This window comes from Polistes canadensis, unplaced genomic scaffold, assembly GCF_001313835.1.
Source record: "Polistes canadensis isolate GaletaPanama2010 unplaced genomic scaffold, ASM131383v1 scaffold_195, whole genome shotgun sequence".
Lineage (NCBI taxonomy): Eukaryota > Metazoa > Arthropoda > Insecta > Hymenoptera > Vespidae > Polistes > Polistes canadensis.
In genome coordinates this window covers 1,778-18,823 of record NW_014569742.1, presented here as the reverse complement: position 1 = coordinate 18,823, position 17,046 = coordinate 1,778, and the positions used below count along the sequence as shown (strand labels likewise).

The following is a 17,046-nucleotide window of genomic DNA, read 5'->3' as shown; positions in this document are numbered from 1 at the left end:
GCGAGGGAGGGGGGCGGCGGGGACCATTAGAAGCTAGCCAAGCTTCTTTTTTTCTTCCTCGACTTTTCCTTCGTTTAGAAAATCGAATTTTCGGGTAAAGAGAAAGACCCTTAACACTCGCGCTATAGAAATTCAATCGGATTCGCGTCATTTAAGGTCTCTATGCGTCTGTTCTTTTCTTTACCTTTCTTACGGTTTTTTTTTTGTTCTTTTTCCTTTTCCTTTTCTTCTCCCCTTTTCTTTGCTACTTATATTCTTTCTCACTCTTTCTTTCTCTTTCACTTCTTTTTATTCTATTTCCCCAGTTCCACCGGCAGCACCACTTTTACACGCCATCAGCGCGACAAGTAATTCGATAAACGTTCAGTGGAAAAACGGCGACGATGGGGGTTCTATGATAAGGGGCTACATCCTCCATTATAAACGTGAATCCGGCGAATGGGAAGAGGTCAAAGTGTCCCACAAGATGAGCAGCTTCGTACTGTCTCGTCTTTGGTGCGGCAATGATTACCAGATGTATTTGACGGCTTACAATCTAATTGGCATGGGTTCGCCCAGCGAGATTGTTAAAGCCAGAACTGAAGGTTCCAAGCCGGAAGATTCGCCTGGTAGTGCCGACAAGTTTATAACCGTCAACGTATCCTGGATCACGCTGCATCTAAACTCCTGGAACGACGGTGGCTGTCCAATAACTTATTTCGAGTTAGAGTTTCGAAAAAACGGAGAGGATACTTGGACATTGGTTTCCAGCAACATCGAGGTACATTCCCCATTTTCTCGAAAATCATTTTTCTTATATCCCTAGGGATATTCACGTAAACCCTTTGATTATCTTTTCGAAGGTACAAAAAACTTATACTCTGAGCGAATTACTACCCGGTACGAGCTACGACATTCGTATACGTGCACACAACAATGCTGGTTCCTCCGTCGTCGAATACAAAGTGACGACCCTACAACTACACGTTAGTTCGACCATAGCAACTATCGAAATCGATCATTTTATACCACAACATACGCCGGTATACTCGGACCTAAAATTGATCGTTCCTTTGGTACTGAGCTCTTTGGCTGTTATCGCTGCGGCTGGTGCTGTATTTTACTGTTTTCGCAAACGTAAGTACATCACGTTTCCAGTACATAATAAATATAATGAGAACAAGCGCATCGTTTAATTTTTAGTATCTATCGTAGGTTCTTTCATGGGTGACATGGGTAGCTTACACGATGCTCAAACTGCTGCGGCATTAGACAATAAACAAAATATGGAACAACGTGAACAATATTATGCTACCGTAAGAAAACCTTTGCGTTCTCCGATACGCGAGATGGCTACGTTAGAAAAAATTCCAGGTAAGTTAAACACACAACAACAACAATGCAAAATTAACTTATACAAATTCTACTTTAATTATAATGAATTTTCTAATGATTTATAGAATATTCGGAGGACATCTATCCGTATGCAACATTTCAATTGGAAGAAAGTGTTCCCGCAGGAGGTGACAGTCGTTGCAACTCAGCAGCACCACTTCAAACCTTCGTTTATCACGATCCTCGGCTGTCAACCGCTGATACGCTACAATTAAGAGAGGTATCGTCAGATTATCATTGATTCCACCTATCACCACCACCACCACCACCCACCTGATCGTTACTTTTCGTTCGTTCACCACCACCATCATGCATCCTAAAAAAAATCACCGAGGCATCGTCGTACGACACCCGGGATACACACAATGCACACTGCATGGATATACAAAAAAAAAACAAACCAAAAAAAAAATCAATGCGTCCCGAGAGATTAAAAGTGCTCAATCTTATTTGTTTCGATTATTTTTATTTTCGCTGATCGGACGACCAATTCGAATCCGATTAATTAATCAAGTTCTCAAGATTTTAGCATTAGGAAAATAAAAATGATTGTTTAAAATATGATTGCATGCATAGACACTAACCGCAGCTTTCACCAACGAAGTCTGACCTGACTTTGTAAACCTTTCTTTTCTTATCTTTTCTTTTATTTATATCTTCCCCCTTCTATATATACATATATTTTTATTTCATTTATTTTCTTCTTGCGACACGTGTCAGGACGAGCAGACCAAAAGCCTATCTGCTTCGATCTCCTAAGTTTCGTTAAACAAATAGCGTGAACAGTAGATTAATTAGAGGTTAACGAGCCTGACAAATCAAAGAAATAATCCAACGATCGTTGCGGCTGCTGGTCCCACCTTGCTTCGTTTTCGCAGACGTCCTGATTAGTCCGTTAATGAGGGAAACGCAACACCGACAACACTCACTCATCGACAGCTCTCCGAATCCGTCATTTTGCGATCCCAACAAAAAAAAAAAAGCATCTCTCATACTTTGACCAACGTTGAAAAGTAACGAAAAATAGAAGGGTCACCGGGGACGGGGGGGGGGGAGGAAGGGAAGGGAAAGGAATATTCCTAAGAATCTAGATCAGCGCCACTCGAGGGATCACTTCTATTCTATTTTTGAACATACCTTTTTTAAAGGTAACCTCGATTGCGCATCGAGAGTTAGCCTAGGGTTTATTTCTTTTTCACTTTTATTCTTTCACTGTCGAATTTCGTTCTTCTTCATCGTCCTCTGGCGCTCGAAATTAAAATCAATATCAGAGAGTGACATTCTATCTCTCATTCTCTCATTCTCTCTATCTCTAACTTTCTCTAACTCTCTCTCTATCTCTCTATCTCTTTTTCTCTCTTTATCGATGACGACGTAGTTTCATGCAGAACTCCTCTAAGAAGTTAACAGAAAATCGAATTACAGTGGCCCTGATCTAGAGATCATTCATCCACTCTATACGATTCAATTGGCTAAACTTTCGGATGTATCTACGTAAATACGATCTAAATTAAATGAGAAACTGTCGTGTTGTCTGATCTCAAAAGGGTAAGAGAGGGTAGCAATCATTCCGAAAATTCATTCGAAATGAATTATCAGCTAAAACGGATAGAAGAAAATGATCGGACACGTGTAGATATATAGCGGGGGATGTGGGGAAGGGGGAAAAGGGGGAAGGGGCGAATTTTTGTCGGTTTAGCGTGTCCTCGTTGAAACTCGTGCGAAGTGCCATTCATCGAAACCACAATTCCGTCTGATTGCAGTCGGATTGCAACCGGTACACTAAGGTACGCGGAGGCCGTTCGTCCTCTGCACCCTTGCACAAAACGCACAAGGTCAGTCAGGGCAAGTCCGAGTCGGAGGAATACGACACCCTGGGCTCGGACAGCGACACGGAAGTCGGGACCAGCAGCCGAACCGAGTCTTCCAATCATCTCGTCGATTCGCACCATTCGGCGTCTGCCGCCGATTCGCGTGTCCACAGTATGCAGTTTATCATTGTTTTCTACCTTTTTGATTGTCTTTTTTTCTTTCTTTCTTTTCAACTTTATTTTTCAGTATTTCTTCTATCTATATCTATCTATTTATCTATCAATCTATTTATCTATCTATCTATCTCATTCACTTGGATTGGATTCTGTTGATCTTTCTTTATCTAGTTTCTCTCTCTCTCTTTCTCTTTTATTTTTCTCTGATCTTTTGCTATTCTCACAATTGATTCAAATCAGGTCGATCGTCCTAATAGTTGTATATCCAAAGTTATAAAAATTTCAAGATTACCGCAGGATTCTACGATACTAACGCACTACAGCACCCACTTGTATTTGCCTTTTTTCCGTATTATCCGTATCTTAGATTTAAGCGAGGTACGCTACGTCGTCCGTTGAATAAATAAAATGATAGAAAAATAATAAATTAAATATTCGGTGGAGTGTTATATTCTGTGACAGATTATTCAAGATAAATGTATTGTAACGTGTTACAGACTTCTTGTACCATGGACCAGAATCTAGCACGTCTACAGAACCCTCACCGATTCTTGAGAGAAAATCGTTTCCTGGAAGGGGAAGACCCAAGTAAGTTAGAAATACATACCATCAAATTATTTTCATCCGTAATATTGTATCTTACGTAAATAAGATTTGATAGATGAAGTATAATATACTATTATCATTGAAAAACAGGATGTTACGGTTGGCGCGTCATCCCAGCGAGGAGACCCGTACCAACTTCGGGCCAATCACCGGGATTGGCAATTCCAAGCACCAGTCGAGCAATTCCTGTACCAATCGGGACCAGGAACGTGACGGATCAGGAAACCTGTTCGTCCCCAAGTTGGACCCACCCTCGGGCTTCTCCGACGCGTTTGAGTTAAGCGAAGCGGAGTGCGACCTGGACCGTGGTGGTCACTGCAGCCAACGAAATGTCCGTGACTTCGTAATCGCGGTGTAAATAATAAATGAAAAAAAACCTTACGTAAATCCATACGTACGAGAATATGAATAATACTTAAACGAAGAAGAGAACAACCTAAAAACTTAAGCTACGCTAATTCAATCCCAACGATACGAACAGGAAGAACAAACAGAACCGAATAGTATCACCATAACTCTGATCGTCGCACCTTCAAATTAATTATATCGATGTGAGCTAGGGTCCGTCTGTTGTTAATTAATCAGGACACTCGTTAATTAATTATCTCTGCCTTGTCCCTACGCACCTTGTTCCCGGCCCCTCCTCCTTTGATGATCTTTGACGAATCTTACCAGGCGTTCCTCAAACAACTTGCCCAAGGAACGCGCGCCGACTGTATTTATTATTATCAACAAAACGAGCTCGTCTTAAACTTCAACAACCATGTGTGCTCTAAACTGCCATTTTTTCATTTTAACGCGTCTCCGTCTTATAAAGATGATAAGTAATTATATAACCATCATCACTATCGAGAAAGGATAATTTTAAAAGATAACAAATAAAAAGACAAATTTTTAAAAACAAATAAACAACACAAATGAGCGAATAACCCGTGCCAAAAAATAAAAAAAAAGAAAAAAAGAAACAAATAAAAAAATAAAAAAAAGAACAGCAGCAGCAGCAGCTCTCTCAAGAGTATAATTATATACATACGTATATAAATTAAAACTGCGTACGCATAATACATGCATATATATGTGTATGCGTATGTGTGTGCGCGCGCGTGTGTGTGTATGTGTGCATGTATATTTGTCTTCGATGTTCCTCGAGAGACATTTTCACGAGTCCGCAAATCACGACGAGTCCGCCAATTCAGACTCGTCTAAGTTCCTTCCTTTGGATTTTTCTACACCCACGTCGTACGTATTTACATATATGTTATTCGTATTAACAAAAAGTAATAATAATAATGATAATAATAATAATAATAATATTAATAATAATAATAATAATAATAAATAAATAAATAAATAAATAAATTAATTAATTAATTAATTAAATAATACACGAGCAACGAGCTAACTTTTATTCCGTATTTACGTGTTCGTCTTCCAATTAGAAATTCAGAAGAGAGAAAAAATAAAACAAAGTAAACAGAGAGAAAAAGAGAAAGAGAAAGAATGAGAAAAAGAGAGAGTGAGAGACATCGAGACAAATTCTCCTTAGAAATGATGAGATTCGTTCACGTTATTTACGTATGTATGTAAAACAGAGCACAGTGTCGTACGAAGGTATCCTACGAAAGAAGAGAGAAAGAGAGAGAGAGAGAGGAAATTTAAAGTAAAAATAAAAATGAAAAAATAAAAAACGAAAGTAAAAAACTCGGGATCGCGTTGATTTCTATTTTTTTTTTCTTTTTCTTTTTTTTTTTTTAATTTGTTTCCTTACCATCGACGTGTCGTGCAAAGAAGGAAATGTAAATTAAACGAAATGATACGCTCGAATCTTAAGCAACGATTAAAGAAAGAAAGAAAGAAAGAAATAAATAAATAAACTAATAATTAAAAAGAAAGAGAAATAAAATATAAAAGTATGGCGTTCGAAATGTATAATTTGCTCGCCGTCTAGACGATTTCATTTATCGGTGGCGGACCCGGCGTTGTAAACAAAATAAAAACAAATGCGAAGTTTCATTGCGAGTATAAGAAAAATAAAAAAGGGGAAAAAAAATAAAATAAAATAAAATAAATATTAATATTAATATTAAATAATAAAAAAAAAGAATAAAAATAATAAAATAAAGTGAAATAAAAAGATAATATGACGCAGACGCAGATGCAGAAGCAGCAGCCTTCGGATATCTAAAAAAAAAAAAAAAAGAGAAAAAAAAATGAAGAAAAAAAAATGCATATGTATTAAATATGTGTTGTCATCTTGAATCAGTTTGCGAAAAAAAACGTATCTAATAAGTGAAATAATCGTTCGTTCGCTCGACAATATGAACGATCAATCATTTTTCAGTCGTACTCGTTATTTCGACTCTCGAATTTAGGTGACGTGAGCCAAATAAGAGAAAAAGAGAGAAAAAGAGAGAGAGAGAGAGAGGGAGAGAGAGAGAGAGAGGGAGAGAGAGAGAGAGAGAGAGAGAAAGATAATGAGAGAGAGAGAGAGAGAGAGAGAGAACTCGCCCTGTTGATATATCGTCTACTTTATGACATATGAAATGATTTACCACGAAATTCGTACTATTGTGTTTTAGATAACTTTAGATTGTTTATATTCTATTTACTTTGTAAAATATACAACACTAATTCCATATTGATAACGTTTCTATTGAAAACCCTTGAACAATCCTCTTTTTGATACTTCCGACAAAAAAATACAATTATTTAAAGATGATCTATATACGATTACTATATATATACAATTAATATATTATAGATATATTACATTATTAAATCATTAAGTATGAAATGTTCAATTACCGAAATTTAATATATTAATAATATATATATATGTAATAGATAATTTTATAACTACTAACAAATCGTAAATATAATTCAAAAAAAAATATTTGACACGGAAAAAATAATTACGTGACCATATCGGATACAATTGGTAAGAAAACGCATTGTTAAGGTAAATAAAATATAAACATTTTCTATAAAATAAAGTATAGGGGATTATTCGAGAGGAAGTTAAGGGTAGAATGAGAGAGGAGGAGGTCAGGGTTGGTTGGTTGGTCGGTAGGTTCTATCGAATGGATCCAGGAATAATAATGAAAAGCTTTCCCCAGTATGGAAGCGCACCATGGAAGAATTTGATTGAGCATGCGCGAAACCATAGCTCCTTGCAGATACTATGAGCGGTGGTGTCTACGGTGGTGGTGAGTAGTGCAAGCTCTTCCGTATTTTTTCTATACAGTTGGATTATCAACAATTTAAAAAATTAATAATATCACACACACACGTGCATGCATACACACATACACGTCGCGTAAGATTATTTAATCTTTCGTCGTAATTAGACGAGGTAGGTGCTATTATTTTCGACGTTGGACATCAGAGCCTACGCGTTGGATATGGCGGTGAGGATACACCAAAGGCTGAAATCCCAACGAACCTTGGCGTATGGGAGGATCCCGTCGATTCTCCGGAATGTAATCATACAGTTAGGAAACACTATAACATCGACGTCACCGCCATTCAAGTCCGTAAAAAGGGTAATGTCCTCTCTCCCTCACACCCCTTCTCTTTTTATGTTTACTTATTTATTTATTTATTTTATCTCAATTAAATTGAAATTTAATATTTTCATCTATATAGATTAATGGAATTGATTTAATTGACTTTAATCATAAAAATCAATTTATGAGATGTTAAACAAAATTTGATTATTTCAAATCGTTTGATTTTATTAATCTAATATTTATCTAGTGTTATATCATTCGTTTTGATATTTATATTGTATTATTTTATTTGAAATTAAATTAATAATTATAAAAAGTAACGCGTGCAATATTTATCTTTTATTTCGTAAAGTATAGAAATTGAAAATCTTTATTTTTTCTTTTTTTTCTATACATATATATTCCTTTAGAGATTTAAAATTTTAAATTAAATAAATAAATAAATAAAGTAGCATAATTAATAAATATCTATTTTATAAGATATGGAAATGGTCAGCATGATGAAAGATGGAATGGTCGAAGATTGGGACATGTTCGAACGTTTAACCGAGTACACCTACAAGCAACGTCTTCACGCATTACCAGAACATCATCCAATCCTGATGACGGAGTGTCCTTGGAATACGAGAATTAAACGAGAGAAACTTTTGGAATTAATGTTCGAGAAGTTTAACGTTCCAGCAATGTACATTTGTAAGAATGCAGTTTTAGCTGCATACGCCAATGGGAGATCAACAGCAATGGTTGTCGACAGTGGTGCAACACACACGAGTGCTGTACCGGTTCACGATGGTTATGTTATAACACAGGGAATTGTTAAGAGTCCTTTGGGGGGTGATTTTATTACGATGCAATGTAGACAATTTTTTGAAGAAAAAGATATCGAATTGATACCTGCTTCTCTTGTCGCTAGCAAAGGTAACAACTTTATCATTTGTAATATCATATTAATGATCAATTAATTAATCAATCATTAATTATGTTTATTTTTAGATGTGGTTAGAGAAAGGGATCCACCACGTTGGACAAGAAGACTTGGACCCCAACCAACAACTTCCTGGTTAACTTACATGGTACGAGAGTTGCTGCAAGACTTTCAAATGAATTGTTTGCAAGTTTCCGACAGTCCTTACGACGAAGATATGGCTAACACTTTACCAATGAAACATTTTGAATTTCCAACTGGCTATAACGACGATTTTGGTTCCGTAAGACTAATGATACCAGAGGCATTGTTTGATCCTAGTAATGTTAAAGGTGTTGGTGCTAGCATTCTAGGTGTTGGTCCATTAGTAACAACAAGTGTTGGCATGTGTGATATGGATATAAGACCTGTAAGTATCGACTAATATTCTTAACGATATGATCTTTAAAAATATTTGAACTAATCAAATTATTATTGATTTAAGAGTTTGTACGGCAGCGTTGTGGTAACTGGAGGTAATTCTTGTTTGCAAGGATTCAGCGAAAGATTAAACAGAGACCTGGCTAGTAAAACACCTCCGGTAATTATTTATTTATCATTATTTTGTTGAACGGATTATTATTTAATTATGATTAACTTTGTTGACAGAGTATGAGATTGAAAATAATCAGCGCCAATAGTCCAAGTGAACGTCGTTATGGTGCTTGGATCGGTGGTTCAATACTAAGCTCACTTGGATCCTTTCAACAAATGTGGTTGTCAAGACAGGAGTATGAAGAATCTGGGAAATTGATTTTAGAACGGTACAATTGTTTTGTTTATCATATCCATATTTTTATATGATTAAAATGTCACTGATTTTTATATAGTTTCAGGGATCGTGGTCTTCTGGAAAAATGGAAAGGCGATTTTGAGACACCCAGAACTGAAATTGATCCGCCATGCTCAACTCGATAAATCAAAAAATTAATCAAATCAAACGTACATTGAATATTCCATTATTGTCACGTAACGTATATATTTTAGATATTAGTATATATTTAATAATTAGCTATATATATATATATATATATATATATATTTATTAATTATTAAATATGTAAAATGATAAGTATTAATTGCAACGACTTTTGGAACGACGGTAAGATCGACTTTTTGGCGAATGAAACGATAACGACTGGGTCATATTTATATTATATAAGGAGAAAAAAGAAAAAGAAAAAACATTTTATTAATCAAAATATCGTTTTATACAATCGCCAATGTTGTTGGATCAGCGTGTTTATTCGAAAAGTAACAAATTATAGTTCCTACTTTGCCCGAATGATCGTTCGAATCATTAGTTTTAATGAAGTTCCTATTTTTTATTCAATATTTTTTTAAACGATTTTTATCTGTATCATTATTATTAAATATTGTTCGATGGAAAAATGACCTATTATAATAATAACAAAACAAAACGAAACCAAAAATATGATCGAGTAAACTTGCATTCTTGCAGATAAAGGAGAAAAATTACAAAATTGTATAATAAAATAATGTTCTCGTAAAATTATAAACAATATATCATTATACGTGTTGTAACAAGAATATATTTTAATTTTATTTTTTATAGCAAATTTTGGAAAGAAAGAATTTTTGCGTGCGTATACTCGACATTTATCTTGCGTCCATTTCATTGAAAAAAAAAAAAAGAAAAAATAGAAATTTTGGTCATCGAATAGTTGATTAAGAGAAATAATAATAATAATTATAATTATAATTATAATAATAATATTAATTGCGTTTTTATCGGAAGAACATAGAATATCTTTCGAGTGTATTACACACGCACATACACATACATACTTATTTGAAACATATATAAACGACTGAAATAATATTAATATTGGAATTAATCATTAATTAATCAAATAAACAATATAATTTTAATTCGACATTGTATTAATGCTTAAATGCTATAAATGCTTGCACGTCGTATCGTCTCAATTTATATTTATAAATAATCGTACAAATTTAATATAATACAACAAAAATTAAATCGAAATTTATCGTGCAAAATTTTAACGAGAGAAAAATTTCAAAAAAAAAAAGAAGATAAAATTGATTTACTTTTTCCTTTCTTTTTTAATTACGTGGGTATGTGTGAGAACATGTGTAATCATGTTTGTGGTACGTATACGCGTATATCTTTTATTTTTACGAGTCAGATAAGTTATCCTTGTTCCTAATCATGTATAAGTACATATTTGTACTAGACAAATATGAAAAATATTTCAAACAAATGACAAAATAAACTTTTAAGTGTCTGCTACGTATTATCTCTCCACTCCCCCCTCTCCTAACTCCACTTTATTATTCTTAAATTCATAATAATAAAATTAAATTGAAAAAAAAAAATAAAAAACGTTTAAATAAAAATAAAAAAAACAAGAATAGGACGAAATATTAACTAAAGATTAATCCACTTTGGTGGATGGCAACAACAAAAAAAGAAATCACAAAAATTTATCACATGTGTTTGTCGTATTAACATAAATTAAAAAAATTATATTATAAATTATAAGACTACAATATAAATCTAATTATTTGTAAATCAAATTCATATACTAATCGATTGAGTTCGATGAAAAAATAAATTATTTACACTCCTTTCTCTCTCTCTCTCTCTCTCTCTCTCTCTCTCGTGTATTAGTAATACGATTTTCAAATAGAATTTTTCATCGAATTATTCGTTCCTAGCTACCTAATCTTATGGGTTTTGGTAATTCACAGATTGCATTGTGCACTGGCATTGACAACCAACCAGCAAATGCAATGCCAATAGCGTCCGCCATTGTTGCTATTCCCAATGAAATTTGTCTAACTGCTAATGGGATCTAAAAAGAAAAGAAAAAGAATAAGTAAATTTTTAATTTAAACAAAAATACTCTATCGAATTATTATAATAAAGAAAAATATAATAACAGACAAAGTTTTTGTCTTAATTATTATATATTCTCATATTAAATCAATGTTCGATATATAAATGAATACAAATAATATCAATTTTGATTCTAATATTCGTCAATTAAAAGTTCTCAAATTAATGTTTTAAAAAAATATAAATATACCTCATTAGACATTCTGTAAAAAGTATTAACATAGGCACTACCACCGATAAAACCTTCCCATAGGACAACGACAAACACGATCCAAAAATTAGGAATATAATAAAATATAGCTTCGAAAAGTATAATCATGACGTTTAAGAACTGAAAATAAAAAATATGAAATACAATTTATAGATAACATCATTTGTGGGTGTGTGTGTGTGTGTGAAAGACCAAAATAAATAAATAAATTTAATAGATTAAGAGAAAAAAGTGAAGTACTGATTGAGAAAGTAAATAATATCACGTTGGGATATAATTCCATCGTGAAATATTCTGTTACCTGAAGAACAGCCATGATCCAGATCTTATTAAAACTAACTAGATTTACCGATGACCTCGAAATGAATACTCCAATCTGATAGTCCACTTGAAGCCACCTATATTGCTCGTGATACGTCAACCATATATTATCGTATTGAACTAACTCGTACTTGAAAAAAATAAAAGAACAAATTGATCTATAACGATGAGAAAATGTGTCGATAAAAAAAAAGAAATAGTACTCCAAAATTATATGGAAAAATATAAAATCTTATTAAAAATAAATAACTAAAAAAAAAGAAAAAAAAAACAAGAAATGCATCACGAATTATAAAATACACGAACAAAAAAAAACAAACGAACTTTATCAAAATTATTTACTTAAACGATAAACAATAAAGACGTAGTAAATTAATGATTAAAAATAGAAAAACACATTACCAGGCCATAATTAATGAAATATTCGAAGAAATAAACGAATCCTAATGGAACCATGTATTTTAGCAATCCAGGAATCAAACGTATTTTATCCTTGAAATTTATCGTTGGTGTTTCAATGATTTGTTCCTGACTTTCTGTACGACGTTTAACGAAAAGACGATCCGTATTAGATGGATGAACCAAAATGAACCAAAATGTAACAGCTTGGATACATGGTACAATCAACATCAGTAACAAAGTGTCCGATGTTTTTAACCATGTTGCTAAACCAGCGTATGAGAGGGAACCTATAAGACCAGCACCTCCAGTTCCCGACGACCATGTTGAAATAACTTGTCTAATTGCAAGAAAACAATGAAATAATTAACGAAATCTGTCATTTCAATAATTATGTTTATACGCGTATTATTTTATTCAATTCTTTTAAAATTAATTAAAAATAAAAATACACCTATATAATATATTATATTCTCCTTCCTCTTTTCCCCCTATTCACACGAAAGATAAGTTTAAATATATAAATAATTAAGATTAAATATATAAATAAATTTACTTAGAATATTGATGACTATAACTGATCATAGTAACTTCACCCAATCCTGAGGAAATAGATGTAGCAACGACACCCATAATGGCGAGCCACTTGGTAGTGCTTACTGATACCATTATAAATCCTGCAGCGGAAAATGAGATACAGGTAGCCAGTCGAATACTGTAATTAATATCATTCGAATATATCGATCAGGATTATTTTTTGAAATACTAAATTAACGTAATCCCCGAAGTGATTTACGCAGAATTCATTCCATCGACGTGCTGAGATTATAACCCAGATTTATTTATTCTTAATACAATATTTATCAAATTTTGTATTGTGTAAAAAATTGTTTGTTGTCGTTAAAAATCATGTACTCACTGGACGAAAAATGGTAAAAACGGTGCAATTAATTTAATCACCAAAGATGGTAATATATCAGCTAAAAGTATTACACCGGTTGATACAGTGTTACACGCTCTTTCTCGTATTATTTCTGTTCCGTTAGTATCACTTGTTTCGTTCTATAATAACAAAAAAAAATAATAATAATAAAAGATATTAAATAAAAAATAATAATGTGAATGACCCTCCACACTCGCGATAGAAGTGAAACTCGTATTATCGTGTTAAAAATAATTAATTGATTCAATATATACAGTGAGAGTTTCTTAAAATCGTACACAAAATAATCGGTCAAAATAAAAAATACAAATAGATGAAGAAAAATAAAGAACTTACTATAGTACCAAACCTACTGGCAAGGATATCATGAGCAGCACTCAACATGACGACGTAACCATAATTATTGCACATTCCGAGTATCCAAAATGCAACAAGATTTCGCCATTTTATCCTTTTAACCGTAGTTTCTTCATCGAATTCATGAACTACGTTGCGTTCACTTTCTGACAGGCCTTTTTCTGCCATGTTCTCCTTTCAACCAGTTTTCTAATAAGGGACCGAACCCTTTCTTTCTTTTTATATCTTATTTAAAGTATAGTCAACGTCAATCTTCTATTTTCTTTGCACTGTTAACTTTCATTAAACGTATTTATTTCTTTATTAAATTCGTTGTAAGTATATTACTGTCTCATTCTTTATAAACACGTGTTCACAGTCTTCTAAATTGCTTTTCGAATAACAAATGCAACAATAGTTTTTTTAAACATCGAAATTAAATTTAACTTTAGGAAGAAAATATGTATTCATTCATTTTATCATAATACTTCGAAAAATTCTTTATTCTAAGTTAATTATTTATTAATAATTTATAAACATTTTCTAAATATTGTGGAATAGTTTGGAAAAAATTCTTCATTTTTTATAAGCCAAAAAGAAATATATATATTTATATATATAAATTTTTTTCTTGATAAAATCTTTGTTTTTGTATGTTGTTATAACAGCACAGTTCAAGCAGAACTTGTTTCTTAACGAGAAGAAATAAGATTGAAAGATTGTAAAACCATAGTAAATCGAAACTGACAGCAATGAGACCTTCAAGAAATTTCCCTTTCCCTTTTCCCAAAGAACTTTCTTCTTAATGCTCTTAATGATCCCCTCAACACGTTTTATTATTCACTTTCCTTCTATCTACATATCTTGTTTTAAAAGATACAAATCTATCTTCTCCTCCCCACACCCGCCCCGATTAACAGAAAATAATTTGATGATTCGATGGTGATAACGAAAAAAAAAATAATAAATATTATTTATACTTCTTATTATATATTATTTCATCCAGGCATATTAGTCATATGAGGGCAAGAATCTCGGAATGAGAGATAGTCGGCTATAAACTTGTATAAGTCAACTTTCGAGACGTTTCCGAGAAATTTTTAAGTTATCGACTCCGTGACACCATAATCTTCTGATTACACATTCGAAGTAACCGCAATATGAACCTTCGTATTTCGATGATCCAACCAGTATCTTTTTGATAACAATCTTATTTTAGTTTTTCTTTTCTTTATCTTCTTCTTCTTTTTCAAACAAATTCAGTATTTTACTTTCGTTCGTATAAACTCGACAAAGATTCGATCAATTCTATAGTTCGCTTATCGCAAATCCATCTGTTGCAAGCAAGATATCACTTTGTTATTTTTTATTAATACTCCATCCAGGTGTGAAACTGTCAATTAGAAAGATAAGGTGACGTTCACAAGCGATAAAAAAAATTTTCTCAATATAAAAAATACAATTTTGGTGTGTGTTCGTAAGATTCAATAATAATAAAGATTCCGTGATATATAAATAAAATGTGATATGACTGTGATTATAATACAAAATGAAATTAATTCGCAACAAGATATATCAATTCATGCGTGACACTAAATGGAAACAAATAAAAAAGAAACAAAAAAAAAAAAACAAAAAAAAAATAAAAATCGAACATTAATTAAAGATTATAACTCGGAGAATCAATTAAATGCAAATCACGTATGCGAATCAAGGGTCATAATTGAAGGTAAAAAGAAATCACACTTCAAAGATCGTAACTATTTTGAATGCACAAAAGAAACGTGACTGTGTTCTTGATTTCCCATTAATCTTTTTCTCCTCATTCTCCTTCTCCTTTTCCTTCTCCTCCTTCTCCTTCTCCTTCTCCTTCTCCTTCTCCTTCTCCACATCTTATCTAATTCCATTCTATATTCGTACTTTTACCTTGTATTGACAATTAAAATAATAAGAAAAAAAAATAGAAACTATGACGACATAAGGAAAAATTCCTCGATATCTCGACATAAGTCGCATAATGACCCTGAAGTACACTGTGCATCATTTTGTTAGTCAAGACTAGGTCACTTACATTTAAACTATCTTCATTACTAACCAAGATTACACAATTGACGATTACAAAATTGACTATTACAAAATTAAACTGATTGGTATCATTGTCTTGTAAAAAATATATATATAAAAGAAGTGAAGTGTGAATTCGCAATAATATTGTGGTAATACAAAATAATAGATAACAACAGACGCGTGTGTATATTGTGTGGCGTGCGTGTGACACTACGTTTTGTATAACGTGATTTAATATTCACTAAACTGCGTTTAAAAATAATTATAATAATAATTTATCTATGTAGAATGTATATATATAAAATATATTTTCGGTTTTTTTATCTTTTCTTTTTATTCATTTGAAAAAAATTTTAAAAAGAAATTCATGAATTTTTAAAGAGGATTTAAAAAAACGTATCGTAACATTTACCATGAAAGTCTGAAGGAAAAGAATGTAAACAGAGAAAGAAATAACTATTGTTCCGTTATCATTTGCTAAAGGAAAAACGTCATACCAATTTCTAATCTCTTGACGAATTCCAAAAGTTGAATTCTGGAATGATTAGGCCTTATAAAAAATACCCTTTGTTTAATTAAAATTAACTAATCTCGAAGTGTTTCTTTCTTTTTTCTTTCATATTTATTCTCTTATCAAAATCTTAATGCGGAGACAAGTGCTGATAAATGAATGTAAAAGTGCTATATGAATACATGGCGAAGTATACTAAATGCAACGAGAACGGTGCTGATTGATAATATAAAATTTTACTTTCACTTAAGTGAAATGGAACTATACTAACAGAAAACAATACATAAATATACTTACTGCACGATTGAAACTAATAACAAAATAATACAAAAATATTCGACACGAAGAATCTAATCTTTTTATAAAATAAATAATCTAATCGCGACTCCCGCACGATGATCACAGTTTAACATAAAAATTTGCGTTTAAATAGTTAAGCACATTTACAAAATAAAAAACAATTGGTTAAATCACTCGCGAGTCACGAAAATCATTAAAAACACTTTAAAAAAGGATACAAAGATCGTTATCTATAAAGATCCTTTCACAAGTACTCTATGAAATATATTGAAATGTTTTTTCTAAATACAACAGTTGCACGTGCCGACCTTCGCGAGTTTTAGAATCGAAATAAATATCTCGCAGGCAAAATCAACGTTTTATGGTCAACATTAGGTTGTGCGACTGCGCATAGAAAGAATTCTTGTGTTCGCTTCGTATCCAACAAAATTAACTAATAATAAAATGTGTAATAGTGTTTTTGTTTTCATTTAAATTAAAATAATAAATTAAATTATGTTAGATTATTATTCCTATTAAAATCAAATAAATACAATAATTTATTCAATGTATATATTTAATTTTTCTTTACTTTTATTCATCAAATGAATTAGTAAATTTAATTGAGAAAAATTATAGACACCCGTTAGATGA

At 32.3% G+C, this 17,046-nt stretch overlaps 3 protein-coding genes across 16 annotated transcripts in view; 2 read left to right on the top strand and 1 right to left on the bottom strand.

Annotated features, from left to right (window-relative positions):
* The window catches only part of LOC106789650 (Down syndrome cell adhesion molecule-like protein Dscam2), a 148,042-nt gene extending 143,116 nt beyond the window's left edge, over nucleotides 1-4,926 (top strand). For 8 of the 12 annotated variants that reach the window (XM_014754051.1, XM_014754046.1, XM_014754054.1 and 5 more), the window contains 7 exons: nucleotides 306-760; nucleotides 843-1,116; nucleotides 1,183-1,353; nucleotides 1,440-1,594; nucleotides 3,138-3,357; nucleotides 3,860-3,950; nucleotides 4,059-4,926. In XM_014754051.1, coding sequence (XP_014609537.1) covers nucleotides 306-760; nucleotides 843-1,116; nucleotides 1,183-1,353; nucleotides 1,440-1,594; nucleotides 3,138-3,357; nucleotides 3,860-3,950; nucleotides 4,059-4,326 — 1,634 coding nt within the window. In that variant the 3' untranslated portion in view covers nucleotides 4,327-4,926. The remainder of the gene's footprint in view (nucleotides 1-305; nucleotides 761-842; nucleotides 1,117-1,182; nucleotides 1,354-1,439; nucleotides 1,595-3,137; nucleotides 3,358-3,859; nucleotides 3,951-4,058) is intronic. The other 4 variants (XM_014754052.1, XM_014754050.1, XM_014754057.1 and 1 more) reach the window with 2 other exon arrangements.
* Nucleotides 4,927-7,068: 2,142 nt separating this feature from the next.
* LOC106789658 (actin-like protein 6B) lies at nucleotides 7,069-10,714 on the top strand. The gene is made up of 7 exons (XM_014754068.1): nucleotides 7,069-7,174; nucleotides 7,316-7,510; nucleotides 7,958-8,395; nucleotides 8,471-8,811; nucleotides 8,887-8,982; nucleotides 9,051-9,205; nucleotides 9,272-10,714. Exons 1-7 carry the CDS (start codon nucleotides 7,150-7,152, stop codon nucleotides 9,357-9,359), a joined length of 1,338 nt encoding a protein of 445 aa, XP_014609554.1. The 5' UTR covers nucleotides 7,069-7,149; the 3' UTR covers nucleotides 9,360-10,714.
* A 94-nt stretch (nucleotides 10,715-10,808) lies between these two features.
* On the bottom strand, nucleotides 10,809-16,748 carry LOC106789659 (battenin). Of its 3 annotated transcripts, none has more exons than XM_014754069.1 (9): nucleotides 16,411-16,748; nucleotides 14,516-14,928; nucleotides 13,536-13,926; nucleotides 13,176-13,318; nucleotides 12,813-12,971; nucleotides 12,260-12,596; nucleotides 11,838-11,987; nucleotides 11,516-11,656; nucleotides 10,809-11,281 (listed from the first exon to the last, which is right to left on the bottom strand). In XM_014754069.1, exons 3-9 carry the CDS (start codon nucleotides 13,722-13,724, stop codon nucleotides 11,141-11,143), a joined length of 1,260 nt encoding a protein of 419 aa, XP_014609555.1. In that variant the 5' UTR covers nucleotides 13,725-13,926; nucleotides 14,516-14,928; nucleotides 16,411-16,748; the 3' UTR covers nucleotides 10,809-11,140. The 3 variants fall into 3 exon arrangements, with proteins under 3 accessions (XP_014609555.1, XP_014609558.1, XP_014609557.1); XM_014754072.1 differs by having other exon boundaries at nucleotides 14,516-14,869; XM_014754071.1 differs by lacking the exon at nucleotides 16,411-16,748 and having other exon boundaries at nucleotides 14,516-15,010.
* Nucleotides 16,749-17,046: the final 298 nt, after the last annotated feature.